Below are 15,454 nucleotides of genomic sequence, written 5' to 3' on the forward strand. Positions count from 1 at the left end.
ACCATGCTCCCCGTTTGTCCTGTGTATTACTGCCTGCCCTGACACCATGCTCCCCCTTTGTCCTGTGTATTTCTGCCTGTTCTGACACCATGCTCCCCCTTTGTCCTGTGTATTTCTGCCTGCCCTGACACCATGCTCCCCCTTTGTCCTGTGTATTTCTGCCTGCCCTGACACCATGTTCCCCCTTTGTCCTGTGTATTTCTGCCTGCCCTGACACCATGCTCCCCCTTTGTCCTGTGTATTTCTGCCTGCCCTGACACCATGCTCTCCCTTTGTCCTGTGTATTTCTGCCTGCCCTGACACCATGCTCCCCCTTTGTCCTGTGTATTTCTGCCTGCCCTGACACCATGCTCCCCCTTTGTCCTGTGTATTTCTGCCTGCCCTGACACCATGCTCCCCCTTTGTCCTGTGTATTTCTGCCTGCCCTGACACCATGCTCCCCCTTTGTTCTGTGTGTTTCTGCCTGCCCTGACACCATGCTCCCCCTTTGTCCTGTGTGTTTCTGCTTGCCCTGACACCATGCTCTCCCTTTGTCCTGTGTATTTCTGCCTGCCCTGACACCATGCTCCCCCTTTGTCCTGTGTGTTTCTGCCTGCCCTGACACCATGCTCCCCCTTTGTCCTGTGTGTTTCTGCTTGCCCTGGCACCATGCTCCCCCTTTGTCCTGTGTGTTTCTGCTTGCCCTGACACCATGCTCTCCCTTTGTCGTGTTTATTTCTGCCTGCCCTGACACCATGCTCCCCCTTTGTCCTGTGTGTTTCTGCCTGCCCTGACACCATGCTCCCCGTTTGTCCTGTGTGTTTCTGCCTGCCCTGACACCATGCTCCCCCTTTGTCCTGTGTGTTTCTGCCTGCCCTGACACCATGCTCCCCCTTTGTCCTGTGTATTTCTGCCTGCCCTGACACCATGCTCCCCGTTTGTCCTGTGTATTTCTGCCTGCCCTGACACCATGCTCCCCCTTTGTCCTGTGTGTTTCTGCTTGCCCTGACACCATGCTCTCCCTTTGTCGTGTTTATTTCTGCCTGCCCTGACACCATGCTCCCCCTTTGTCCTGTGTGTTTCTGCCTGCCCTGACACCATGCTCCCCGTTTGTCCTGTGTGTTTCTGCCTGCCCTGACACCATGCTCCCCCTTTGTCCTGTGTGTTTCTGCCTGCCCTGACACCATGCTCCCCCTTTGTCCTGTGTATTTCTGCCTGCCCTGACACCATGCTCCCCGTTTGTCCTGTGTATTTCTGCCTGCCCTGACACCATGCTCCCCCTTTGTCCTGTGTATTTCTGCCTGTTCTGACACCATGCTCCCCCTTTGTCCTTTGTATTTCTGCCTGCCCTGACACCATGCTCCCCCTTTGTCCTGTGTATTTCTGCCTGCCCTGACACCATGCTCCCCCTTTGTCCTGTGTATTTCTGCCTGGCCTGACACCATGCTCTCCCTTTGTCCTGTGTATTTCTGCCTGCCCTGACACCATGCTCCCCCTTTGTCCTGTGTATTTCTGCCTGCCCTGGCACCATGCTCCCCCTTTGTCCTGTGTATTTCTGCCTGCCCTGACACCATGCTCACCCTTTGTCCTGTGTGTTTCTGCCTGCCTTGACACCATGCTCCCCCTTTGTCCTGTGTATTTCTGCCTGCCTTGACACCATGCTCCCCCTTTGTCCTGTGTGTTTCTGCCTGCCTTGACACCATGCTCCCCCTTTGTCCTGTGTATTTCTGCCTGCCCTGACACCATGCTCCCCCTTTGTCCCTTGTATTTCTGCCTGCCCTGGCACCATGCTCCCCCTTTGTCCTGTGTATTTCTGCCTGCCCTGACACCATGCTCCCCCTTTGTCCTGTGTGTTTCTGCCTGCCTTGACACCATGCTCCCCCTTTGTACTGTGTATTTCTGCCTGCCTTGACACCATGCTCCCCCTTTGTCCTGTGTGTTTCTGCCTGCCTTGACACCATGCTCCCCCTTTGTCCTGTGTGTTTCTGCCTGCCTTGACACCATGCTCCCCCTTTGTCCTGTGTGTTTCTGCCTGCCTTGACACCATGCTCCCCCTTTGTCCTGTGTGTTTCTGCCTGCCTTGACACCATGCTCCCCCTTTGTCCTGTGTGTTTCTGCCTGCCCTGACACCATGCTCCCCCTTTGTCCTGTGTATTTCTGCCTGCCCTGACACCATGCTCCCCCTTTGTCCTGTGTGTTTCTGCTTGCCCTGACACCATGCTCTCCCTTTGTCGTGTTTATTTCTGCCTGCCCTGACACCATGCTCCCCCTTTGTCCTGTGTGTTTCTGCCTGCCCTGACACCATGCTCCCCGTTTGTCCTGTGTGTTTCTGCCTGCCCTGACACCATGCTCCCCCTTTGTCCTGTGTGTTTCTGCCTGCCCTGACACCATGCTCCCCCTTTGTCCTGTGTATTTCTGCCTGCCCTGACACCATGCTCCCCGTTTGTCCTGTGTATTTCTGCCTGCCCTGACACCATGCTCCCCCTTTGTCCTGTGTATTTCTGCCTGTTCTGACACCATGCTCCCCCTTTGTCCTGTGTATTTCTGCCTGCCCTGACACCATGCTCCCCCTTTGTCCTGTGTATTTTTGCCTGCCCTGACACCATGCTCCCCCTTTGTCCTGTGTATTTCTGCCTGGCCTGACACCATGCTCTCCCTTTGTCCTGTGTATTTCTGCCTGCCCTGACACCATGCTCCCCCTTTGTCCTGTGTATTTCTGCCTGCCCTGGCACCATGCTCCCCCTTTGTCCTGTGTATTTCTGCCTGCCCTGACACCATGCTCACCCTTTGTCCTGTGTGTTTCTGCCTGCCTTGACACCATGCTCCCCCTTTGTCCTGTGTATTTCTGCCTGCCTTGACACCATGCTCCCCCTTTGTCCTGTGTGTTTCTGCCTGCCTTGACACCATGCTCCCCCTTTGTCCTGTGTATTTCTGCCTGCCCTGACACCATGCTCCCCCTTTGTCCCTTGTATTTCTGCCTGCCCTGGCACCATGCTCCCCCTTTGTCCTGTGTATTTCTGCCTGCCCTGACACCATGCTCCCCCTTTGTCCTGTGTGTTTCTGCCTGCCTTGACACCATGCTCCCCCTTTGTACTGTGTATTTCTGCCTGCCTTGACACCATGCTCCCCCTTTGTCCTGTGTGTTTCTGCCTGCCTTGACACCATGCTCCCCCTTTGTCCTGTGTGTTTCTGCCTGCCTTGACACCATGCTCCCCCTTTGTCCTGTGTGTTTCTGCCTGCCTTGACACCATGCTCCCCCTTTGTCCTGTGTGTTTCTGCCTGCCTTGACACCATGCTCCCCCTTTGTCCTGTGTGTTTCTGCCTGCCCTGACACCATGCTCCCCCTTTGTCCTGTGTATTTCTGCCTGCCCTGACACCATGCTCCCCCTTTGTCCTGTGTATTTCTGCCTGCCCTGACACCATGCTCCCCCTTTGTCCTGTGTGTTTCTGCCTGCCTTGACACCATGCTCCCCCTTTGTCCTGTGTGTTTCTGCCTGCCCTGACACCATGCTCCCCGTTTGTCCTGTGTATTTCTGCCTGCCCTGACACCATGCTCCCCCTTTGTCCTGTGTATTTCTGCCTGCCCTGACACCATGCTCCCCCTTTGTCCTGTGTGTTTCTGCCTGCCTTGACACCATGCTCCCCCTTTGTCCTGTGTGTTTCTGCCTGCCCTGACACCATGCTCCCCGTTTGTCCTGTGTATTTCTGCCTGCCCTGACACCATGCTCCCCCTTTGTCCTGTGTATTTCTGCCTGCCCTGACACCATGCTCCCCCTTTGTCCTGTGTGTTTCTGCCTGCCTTGACACCATGCTCCCCCTTTGTCCTGTGTATTTCTGCCTGCCTTGACACCATGCTCCCCCTTTGTCCTGTGTGTTTCTGCCTGCCTTGACACCATGCTCCCCCTTTGTCCTGTGTATTTCTGCCTGCCCTGACACCATGCTCCCCCTTTGTCCCTTGTATTTCTGCCTGCCCTGGCACCATGCTCCCCCTTTGTCCTGTGTATTTCTGCCTGCCCTGACACCATGCTCCCCCTTTGTCCTGTGTGTTTCTGCCTGCCTTGACACCATGCTCCCCCTTTGTCCTGTGTATTTCTGCCTGCCTTGACACCATGCTCCCCCTTTGTCCTGTGTGTTTCTGCCTGCCTTGACACCATGCTCCCCCTTTGTCCTGTGTATTTCTGCCTGCCTTGACACCATGCTCCCCCTTTGTCCTGTGTGTTTCTGCCTGCCCTGACACCATGCTCCCCCTTTGTCCCTTGTATTTCTGCCTGCCCTGGCACCATGCTCCCCCTTTGTCCTGTGTATTTCTGCCTGCCCTGACACCATGCTCCCCCTTTGTCCTGTGTGTTTCTGCCTGCCTTGACACCATGCTCCCCCTTTGTCCTGTGTGTTTCTGCCTGCCCTGACACCATGCTCCCCCTTTGTCCTGTGTATTTCTGCCTGCTCTGACACCATGCTCCCCGTTTGTCCTGTGTGTTTCTGCCTGCCCTGACACCATGCTCCCCGTTTGTCCTGTGTGTTTCTGCCTGCCCTGACACCATGCTCCCCCTTTGTCCTGTGTGTTTCTGCCTGCCCTGACACCATGCTCCCCCTTTGTCCTGTGTATTTCTGCCTGCCCTGACACCATGCTCCCCGTTTGTCCTGTGTGTTTCTGCCTGCCCTGACACCATGCTCCCCGTTTGTCCTGTGTATTTCTGCCTGCCCTGACACCATGCTCCCCCTTTGTCCTGTGTGTTTCTGCCTGCCCTGACACCATGCTCCCCCTTTGTCCTGTGTATTTCTGCCTGCCCTGACACCATGCTCCCCCTTTGTCCTGTGTATTTCTGCCTGCCCTGACACCATGCTCCCCGTTTGTCCTGTGTATTTCTGCCTGCCCTGACACCATGCACAGAGCTTTCAGTACCTCCTGCCCCTTCTGTGGAGGGTTTGCTGCTGCAGGATAATGCAGTCTCGGCTGAAATAAGATCTCTGCTCTCTTCTTATTACAGTGAAAGGTGTGTAAATCCTAGAATCCAAGGATCAGTATGAAAAAATCTCTATATTTAATAAATATAGAGAAACAGTATTTTTTTTTCTACAGCTTCTTCTGTTTTTCAAACATGTAATTTCTGTGTCCCAGCCATCATCTATCTTCCCACCCGCCCATCAATCATCTTTGCATCAATCATCTTCCCAACCGCCCATCAATCATCTTCCCACCCGCCCATCAATCATCTTCCCACCCGCCCATCAATCATCTTCCCTACCGCCCATCAATCATCTTCCCATCAATCATCTTCCCACCCGCCCATCAATCATCTTCCCACCCGCCCATCAATCATCTTCCCACCCGCCCATCAATCATCTTCCCTACCACCCATCAATCATCTTCCCATCAATCATCTTCCCACCCGCCCATCAATCATCTTCCCACCCGCCCATCAATCATCTTCCCACCCGCCCATCAATCATCTTCCCATCTCCCCATCAATCATATCCTACCCCCAATAATCATTGCATTTGTGGTGCCACATGTGGAATCCTGAAGCCAGCAAATATGCTCGTCCATCAGACTAGCCATTTGCTTGGTTTTATGTCCATAAAGTGCTTTGGGGACATGGAATTTGAGAGGACTGGTGTTAGGTCTACATTCGGCCAAATTGCAGTAGGTCTGAAACTAAATATACACGTCTAGTGTACGTGTAGAATGGGACGCGTTGTATGTGAAAATGCACATATATGTAACATACACACAGATACTAATCCGTAGCACTGTTGACCAGGAATGTAAGACATAGATTTGCGTAAAAGCACACACATGCATTATGTCTCATAGGACCACTGACATAGAACACACCTGTGTGATTACATGCTCACATACAACATACATATAAAGGACGCACTGTCTCAGTTACAGACAGGAAGGACTCAGTGAGTGTAGAAGGAGGATGACTCAATGAGTGTTTCTTTTCATTGCAGCTATTGAGGGCCTGGGGCCCCTTCCGGATCTCCTATCCCAGAGGATGAAAGAGTTTGAGCTTCAGAGAGGTCTCGATCCGCCTTGTTGGACCTCTCTCTTCCAGAACCCCATGGCTGCCCTCCCTTCCTGCTCCTCATCCTCTGACTGTGACAGCCCCCCAGCCAAGCCCCCACAAGCTCGCCCCCGGACCCTTTCTTTGGATGCTAAGCTGACATCACTGAAGCAACGTGGTCTGAGAACAACCCCCCCTTCCCACAGCATGTCCGGGGCCCATCGACGAGAAAGTCCCTGCCTGGGAGCCAGGTGTTCTAGTAGTAGTGGGAGTAGCACCCCTGATTCAGAACTGAGTTCTGAAAATCGAAAGAGCACAAGAAACCTGAAAACCAAATTGGACCCCCGAAACTGGCTGCAGAGTCAAGTTTAACCCTCCCCCCCCACTCAGGAGCTAGATTTACAGGACGTGATGTCAGTGGTTTTCCATCCCACTGGCCAGTCTTTTGCCGTGTGCTGCCTTTTGTGTTACAGAATTACCTTCCTACCGGATAACATGGAGAGGAGATTAACCTCTTATCATCCACTGGTTATTGCCATGCTTTAACGTAAGCTACATGTAGGCCTGAATGGATTCAGTAAAATATATTGATGTGACTGGCTTCTTCTAATGCTCCTTATAATATTATAACAAAATGGTACTATGTAAGACATCCCCTCTAATCTCTACTGACACACAGAAGGAGCTATGGGACACGGAGTCTGTCCCTCCCACTGCAGGGTGACACACATAGAAGGAGCTATGGGACATGGAGTCTGTCCCTCCCACTGCAGGGTGACACAGACAGAAGGGAGCTATGGGACACGGAGTCTGTCCCTCCCACTGCAGGGTGACACAGACAGAAGGAGCTATGGGACACACAGTCTGTCCCTCCCACTGCAGGGTGACACAGACAGAAGGAGCTATGGGACACTGAGTCTGCCCCTCCCACTGCAGGGTGACACAGACAGAAGGAGCTATGGGACACGGAGTCTGTCCCTCCCACTGCAGGGTGACACAGACAGAAGGAGCTATGGGACACACAGTCTGTCCCTCCCACTGCAGGGTGACAGAGACAGAAGGAGCTATGGGACACGGAGTCTGTCCCTCCCACTGCAGGGTGACACAGACAGAAGGGAGCTATGGGACACAGAGTCTGTCCCTCCCACTGCAGGGTGACACAGACAGAAGGAGCTATGGGACACGGAGTCTGTCCCTCCCACTGCAGGGTGACACAGACAGAAGGAGCTATGGGACACGGAGTCTGTCCCTCCCACTGCAGGGTGACACAGACAGAAGGGAGCTATGGGACACGGAGTCTGTCCCTCCCACTGCAGGGTGACACAGACAGAAGGAGCTATGGGACACAGAGTCTGTCCCTCCCACTGCAGGGTGACAGAGACAGAAGGAGCTATGGGACACGGAGTCTGTCCCTCCCACTGCAGGGTGACACAGACAGAAGGGAGCTATGGGACACAGAGTCTGTCCCTCCCACTGCAGGGTGACACAGACAGAAGGGAGCTATGGGACACGGAGTCTGTCCCTCCCACTGCAGGGTGACACAGACAGAAGGGAGCTATGGGACACGGAGTCTGTCCCTCCCACTGCAGGGTGACACAGACAGAAGGAGCTATGGGACACGGAGTCTGTCCCTCCCACTGCAGGGTGACACAGACAGAAGGAGCTATGGGACACAGAGTCTGTCCCTCCCACTGCAGGGTGACACAGACAGAAGGAGCTATGGGGCACTGAGTCTGTCCCTCCCACTGCAGGGTGACACAGACAGAAGGAGCTATGGGACACAGAGTCTGTCCCTCCCACTGCAGGGTGACAGAGAGAAGGAGCTATGGGACACGGAGTCTGTCCCTCCCACTGCAGGGTGACAGAGAGAAGGAGCTATGGGACACGGAGTTTGTCCATCCCACTGCAGGGTGACACAGACAGAAGGAGCTATGGGACACAGAGTCTGTCCCCCCCACTGCAGGGTGACACAGACAGAAGGGAGCTATGGGACACGGAGTCTGTCCCTCCCACTGCAGGGTGACACAGACAGAAGGAGCTATGGGACACAGAGTCTGTCTCTCCCACTGCAGTGTGACACAGACAGAAGGAGCTATGGGACACGGAGTCTGTCCCTCCCACTGCAGGGTGACACAGACAGAAGGAGCTATGGGACACAGAGTCTGTCCCTCCCACTGCAGGGTGACACAGACAGAAGGAGCTATGGGACACGGAGTCTGTTGGAGTAAGTTATAGCAGTATCTAGATAATGATGGTGTAACGGATCACCTGGCACCCCGACTTGGTACCTCCGTTAATGGATGCTCCTAGTGCTTCCTGAGGACTCCAAGCACTCTGGCAGACACCACAATCACCGTATCGGAGAAGCATATGAATCTTCTCAAGCCTCTGAATGCTGTAGACAGTTGAATAGGAACCATACGAATAGGTTTTCAATCCTAGCAGTCAAACTGGAACAGCATACAATAAATCCTCCCCCAATAATGAGACGACACTTCACTTTGAGGGTTAAGCAGGAACTCTAGACTGGGACACCCAGTCTGGCTTTTATTTCCAACTCACACATACAGGCCACACCCAGGGGGAGGCATAAAAGAACCAATGACATAGATGTTACCTCCCACACATCCCCTCCCCTTAGTGTGACACATAATCCCATTATGCATACAGAGTAAAATATACTTTTACACAACTTTCATAACTTTAAAACCATACATCACATTCACATAAAAATACATATCCACAATCAATCCATTCAGGGGAACAACATATTAAAAAATGGCATGAATCCGACCAGGGGTTTAAAAGTTACTAAAAGTATCTTTTGGGCCCTTGCTTGCAGCATGGCACAATCTGGCCCAAACAGAAGTAAAACATCCCCCACAATGCATCCCGGCTTCCTCCCTTCTGCCCTGGAGATAATTGGAGAAGTAATCCAATTATCTAGGACTAGAGTCAGACTCCATTAACCACATGGTTGCAAAAAGACAGTAAAAGACATAAAATTACATACTGATACATTTAACACATAAAACACACATTTCTACATATCCCCAGTTTAACTGAACACAAATACCTACATAATATTTAAGACAGTATTACTGTGATATGTTACAAAGTCTTAAAGGGACATTAGTCCCAAAATGTCCACCGCTGATTTTAAAGGGCCAGTAGCAGCAATATAAATTATACATGCCCAAATATAGTCTTTAAAGTGCAATATGTCCAGGGGCCATAGTCGCAGGGCAGGAGGCTAGCAGCCAGGCTTCTCCAGCCCACAGTGGCGAAGTTGGTTTCGCCACAGATGGTATGATAAATTTATGATTGTCACTCTATGATCTTAATAGAACTGACTTTACCGTGAAAAATTCCATGATTACCTGGGCTGCTAACAGAGTGGGTTATCCTCTGCCGTTGCCAGTTTAGGCCCTTTCACTGTGCCGGACACACTGAGGGCCAAAGAGCTTTAAAAATATCAATAAATATCTACTAACAGAGTCTATTAATTGCAATAAAGTATATCGTTACAGCTGTATATTGAGCCCATGTGGTTTCTGCTTTAGAACATCTGTTACATTACAAATAAAAATGATCTTCTGCACTGAGCAGATATTTATTTATTTATTTATTTATAAAATATTTTACCAGGAAAGATACATTGAGATTTCTCTCGTTTTCAAGTATGTCCTGGGTCCACAAATCATTGCATTGTTACAGTTAGTGTACAATAAAATACAAAATATACAATATATACAACATTTAACATAGAACAGGTAGGAAATATATAATCAACCATGACAGGTACATTCTGTTTTGAGGTATGTAGAGAGGGATCTTGTGGCGAAACCGACCTCGCCACGTGTCCTTGGAGGGGGCTGATTGCCCGCCTCTTGCCTTTGGACTATGGACCAGACTTTATGGGAACGTAATACCCCAGATAGCCATACCATGGAGCCTATTCATATAATGAAAGACTATGGGAAAGACTTTAGCTCCATGGCAATTGTACTGTGTGAGTAGGATCTGCGCGCTATTCGGTAGTTTTGTGCGTGCAGATCCCAGCTATCTGGGGATAGGTGAAATGTCTGTGTGTTATGTGTAAATGTGACTTTATGTATTTTAAAGTGTTTTATGTCGTTTTGCAACCATGTGGTTAATGGAGTCTGCCTCTAGTCCTGGATAATTGGGTTACTTCTCCAATTAACTCCAGGGCAGAAGGGAGGAAACCAGGGTGCATTGTGGGGATGTTTTTCTGCCAGCCAGAAAGGAACAAAAGATACTTTTAGTAACTTTTGAACCCCTGGTCGGATTAATGCCATTTTTTAATATGTTGTTCCCCTGAATGGATTGATTGTGGATATGTATTTTTATGTGAATGCGATGTATGGTTTTAAAGTTAGGAAAGTTGTGTAAAAGTATATTTTACACTGTATGCATAATGGGATTATGTGTCACACTAAGGGGAGGGGATGTGTGGGAGGTAACATCTATGTCATTGGTTCTTTTATGCCTCCCCCTGGGTGTGGCCTGTATGTGTGAGTTGGAAATAAAAGCCAGGCTGGATGAGCCAGTCCAGAGTTCCTGTTTTACCCTCAAAATGAAGTGTCGTCTCATTATTGGGGGGAAGGATTTATTGCATGCTGTTCCAGTTGACTGCTAGGAGTACAAGCCTATTCGTATGGTTCCTATTCGATGGGCTACAGCATTCATATGCTTGGGAGAATTTAAAAGGTTTCTCGGATTCAGTGTTCGTGTGTCTCCAGTCGGGAGAATGGTGTTTGCAGTAGCTGCCTGTGCATCTGGAAAGGGGAATATCGCCTAAACTGGGTTTTATCCCCTTGTAAGTGAAACGGACCGTTACAGATCTCTTAAAGGACTTTAAGCTTAGGGAAGATTTTAATTTGTTCGGGAGGTCGTTCCACAATTGCGATGCTCTGTAGGAGAAGGAGCATCGGGCTGCTTTCTTTTTGTATTGAGGTAGACTAAGTAAAGTGTTGGTACTGGATCGGAGGTTGTAGGAAGTGGGAACAGCTGGGGAAAGCATTGCGTTCAGGTAGGGTGGGCGTTTCCCAGAAAAGCTCTTAAACACAAGGCTGGAAAGATGAAGGGTGCGTCTGGATTCCAGCGACAGCCAGTTTAGTTCTTTTAGCATGTCGCAATGGTGGGTCCTGTAATTACATTGTAGCACAAATCGGCAGAACGAGTTATACAATGTGTTGAGTTTATTAATGTGGGATTGCGATGAAGATGCATATACTACAACCCCATAATCAACGATTGGCATCAGCATTTGCAGTACAATCTTTTCCTTTACTGTAGGGCTTAGGCAGGATTTGTTTCTGTACAGGACACCTAGTTTTGGATAAAGTTTAGATGCAAGCTTTTCTATGTGCAGGCCAAAAGATAGATTGGGGTCTAACATCATACCCAAGTATTTGAAAGAGTGGACTGCGGTCAGTGTGCCATTTGAAATTGTTTTGATGGATAGGTGGGAATTGTGTAATTTGTGTAATTTAGGTACTGTTCCAAAGATCATTGTGACAGTTTTGTCAGTGTTCAGGAAGAGTTTGTTTTTGCGATCCACTTTTCTACCTCTGTAAACTGGTCTTGGAGCACAGCCTCGAACTGCGGTAGATCGGAATTGCTTGCATAGATTACCGTGTCATCTGCGTACATGTGTACATTTGAGGATTTGCAGACATTAGGTAGATCATTTATAAATAATGAAAATAGTAGGGGGCCGAGAATGGAACCTTGGGGAACCCCACACGTGACTGGGAGAGGGAGGGAGTCGCTGTCAGAAATGGACACATATTGTGAGCGATCCGATACATACGATCGAAACCAGTTTAGCGAATGATCACCAATATCTGAGTTTTTGAGTTTGTGCAGTAGAATGTCGTGGTCTACTGTGTCAAAGGCCTTTGCAAAATCAAGGAAAATAGCTCCAGTTAGGTCTCCTTGTTCCATGCCAGTTTGGATGTCATTGCAAACTTTTAAGAGGGCAGTTGTAGTGGAGTGATTCTGGCGAAAGCCCGATTGATCAGGGGTCAGATAGTTTGATTGTTGGTAATACTCACATAGTTGCGTATGGACACATTTTTCTAAGATTTTTGACAATACCGGGAGCAATGATATAGGGCGATAGTTAGAAACCAAAGTAGTGTCACCACTTTTATGGATAGGCACTACTCTTGCAGTCTTCCAAAGTTTGGGTAAGTATCCAGACACCAAGGATTCATTAATTAGAGTTGCGACGGGTTTAGCAATTGCCGGCGCACTGAGCTTCAACAGCATTGCTGGGATTTGGTCAGGTCCGGACTGGTTTTTCATTTTTAGATTATTAAGATGTTTTTCAATGACACTAACAGGTACAGGTCTAAAAATGAACTTGTCTATATTGGGACTTTGCAAATTTAGTGAGACCTGATCCACATTTGTAGTTTCAGGATGTGTGCCATTTATTAGCTTGGCAATCAGGGCAGTGGAGCATCCGACAAAATAATTGTTAAAGGCATTTGCTACATCTAAGGGAAGATGCAGGGTTTGGTTATCCACTTTGACAGTGGAGGGTTGGGAGTGGATTGGGGGAGTTTGTAGTTTATTTATGACTTTCCAAAAGTTTCTAGGGTTTGATAGGTTATTTTTCAGATTTTCACAGAAATATTGGTCCTTGGCCAATTTTGTTTGTTTTGTTCATATATTTCGCCATTGTCTATACGCACAGTGATCATTCATAGAGCCAGTACGCTTAAACTTTGACCACAAAGAATCCCGAAACTGGTACATTTGGATGAGGTCAGCTGTGATCCAGTTCATATGTGCTCCTTTTACCCTCACCTTACGCAGCAGGGCATGCAGATTCCAAATTTGTAGGAGTTCAGACTGAAAGAATTCAACAGCACAGTCTAGATCCGGGATAATGTTTAATCTGTGCCATGGGAGGTTCTTGATGTCCTTTAGAAAGGATTCAAGATTACATTTTTTGAAGGACCTAGTTATTTTAACCTTGGGAGAGGATTTAATAGCCTTTATTTTGCGCACACAGTACACTAAACAGTGATCACTGAAAGTGTTTGGGAGAACACCGGCCTCCTGGATTCTATCAGGAGAAGTGGAGAGAATCCAATCGAGCAGGGTATGGTTAAGGCTTTTAATGTTTATGCGAGTTGGGGAGGAGATTAATTGCGTTAGCTGCAAAGTCTTAAAAAGCGTGCAAGAACTATTATTTTTAGGATTCAGCCAATCAATATTAAAATCTCCAAAGACCAACAGTTCACTTTTAGGGTTTTGAGCAATGGTTTCACGAAGGAGATGGGCTATGTCAGAAAGGGAATGCACTGGGGAGCTAGGTGGGCGGTAGATTCCTGCAACAATGATTGAATTACTGCACGGGATCTCAATTGTGCCAGAGAGGAAATCAAAGGTGGCAGAAGGGCTAAAGTTTTGTAAAGGGGTAAACTTTATGGAATTGAAACATAAATAACAATGCCTCCTCCTCTCTTTGCTCTGTCGTTTCTAAAACATGAATACCCCTGTATTGCAATAGCGGTGTCTGGTATTTTAGTCGTTAACCAAGATTCTGAGAGCACAATGATTTTTGGTTTGTAATGGGAACACCAGGCTTGCAGTGCATTTAGTTTAGGGAGTAAACTACGGATGTTGCAGTGCACAAAAGAGAGGCCTTTTTTAGTGGGGAGATTAGGACTAGAATTAGCTGGGGGACCAGGGTTAGACTTCACATCATTTGCAAGGGCAAGTAACATAAGGAATAGGAATTTGGACATCATTTTTGTTTGGGCATATAGTGAATGGGATACTTTATAATTTTGTGAGGTGGGGGTAGGAGGGCTATATTTTATAACTCTCCAGCAGCACTCAGCAGATAAGTTACAGCAACAGAGCAGGCCATGGTGTATGATAATTTGTGTTCCAGTTTGAGGTGTGTGCTTATGCTGGTAGTGGTGTGAACAAAATTGAATTGAAAAAAGGGTTATTAAAAATATCAGTATGGTTATATTTGGATTCATGTTAGGGGGGGGGGGAGGGAAGGGGGGGAGGGAGGGAACCGAGTCTTCCAGAAGGCTACCTGTTTCAAATGGCCATGGAACAGCTGATGGAGCTCTGAGTTCTATGCTGGGCTGGGTATGTTTAAAAATCAGACTGTGGGAGAGAGATGTATATTAGGGTCAGATGGGCTAAGAGATTGGGGGGGTACATAGATGGACATTTGATTTAAGGTCATTTAAGGAAAAACAAAAGCTAAGATTGAGAATTACAGAGATAAGACAGAGGTATTTAAGTAGGGAAATAAAACCATTAAACAAGGAACAAGAAAGATAAATGGGCCTGAGCTGGTTAAACTAACTTAACATGATGGACAAAGACAAAGGTGATAAAATACTTTGCATGATTAGCACAGGCTATAGTTACAAAGACATGAAAATGTATACATTGAAAATAATAAAACTAAATAATAGTCACGAAATATAAAACATTACACATACAACAAAATTAACAGGTTATGTAGAAATAGAATGACATGTGAGTCTTCCAGAAGGCTACCTGTTTCAAATGGCCATGGAACAGCTGATGGAGCTCTGAGTTCTATGCTGGGCTGGGTATGTCAAATAAAGCCCAATGAAAAGTAATTGTAGATTATGCTAACGCAGTGTACCTATAATCTTAATTTTAATAGTGACAGGAGGCGAGTATTTTGCATAACCTTCTTTACTTATGTCTCCAGCAGCACAAGTCAATCATAAAACTTAAACCAATCGGAAACCAGTAGCACATTCCATATAAAGCCCTGACAGCCATAGCTCTTCCACTTCCTTCGATGTGAATTGACAGTGTAGTACACAGTCACGCAATGTAACAATAACTTTGAGGAAACTTGATAACACTAGGTAGAGTTGAAGAACAGACACTTCCAGTCTATCCAATCTTGAGACCATAGATAAGGCCACACTGAAAATAACAGAAACAAGTGAAAGGTAGTGGTAATAAACAGATGTCCACATAGCATAGACGATCAATATGTAATTCAATATTAGGATATTATAATTCAACAAATCAAATTAGTATATTGTATACGAGATGTACTATATGGCAATAGTCCGTAGTGGACAACTCCGTCCTGTACCACCACAAGACAAGTCAGCATATTTAGAATCACACTATCGGTATGAAGAGCACTGTGACGAAGTGCCCTTCGCCACTTGTTCTTAGAGAGGCCTGCTTGCCAGCCTCTTGCCTTGTGACTATGGCCCCTGGGAAGTATTGCCATTTAAAAAGTCTGTTTGGGCTTATTGGATTTTGGGACACTTTTTCTGCCCCTTTGAATCCATGGGAAGATGTGCCTCTCCCCCCCCCCCCCCCCTGTTTCCTGTCCCATTGTGTCTGGAGTGCTCGGGAAGCACTAGGAGCATCCATCAACGGAGGTACCCAGTCGAAACCAGACT

At 48.1% G+C, this 15,454-nt stretch overlaps 1 protein-coding gene across 3 annotated transcripts in view; it reads left to right on the forward strand.

The window, feature by feature from the left end:
• Positions 1–6,867, forward strand: part of RTKN (rhotekin) — a 179,467-nt gene extending 172,600 nt beyond the window's left edge. For 2 of the 3 annotated variants that reach the window (XM_063457515.1, XM_063457517.1), the window contains exon 12: positions 5,938–6,866. In XM_063457515.1, coding sequence (XP_063313585.1) covers positions 5,938–6,362 — 425 coding nt within the window. In that variant the 3' untranslated portion in view covers positions 6,363–6,866. Of the gene's footprint in view, positions 1–5,937 lie in introns of all 3 variants that reach the window. The other variant, XM_063457516.1, reaches the window with a different exon arrangement.
• Positions 6,868–15,454: the final 8,587 nt, after the last annotated feature.

The sequence above is a fragment of the Pelobates fuscus genome, chromosome 6 (assembly GCF_036172605.1).
Source record: "Pelobates fuscus isolate aPelFus1 chromosome 6, aPelFus1.pri, whole genome shotgun sequence".
Classification (NCBI taxonomy): Eukaryota; Metazoa; Chordata; class Amphibia; order Anura; family Pelobatidae; genus Pelobates; species Pelobates fuscus.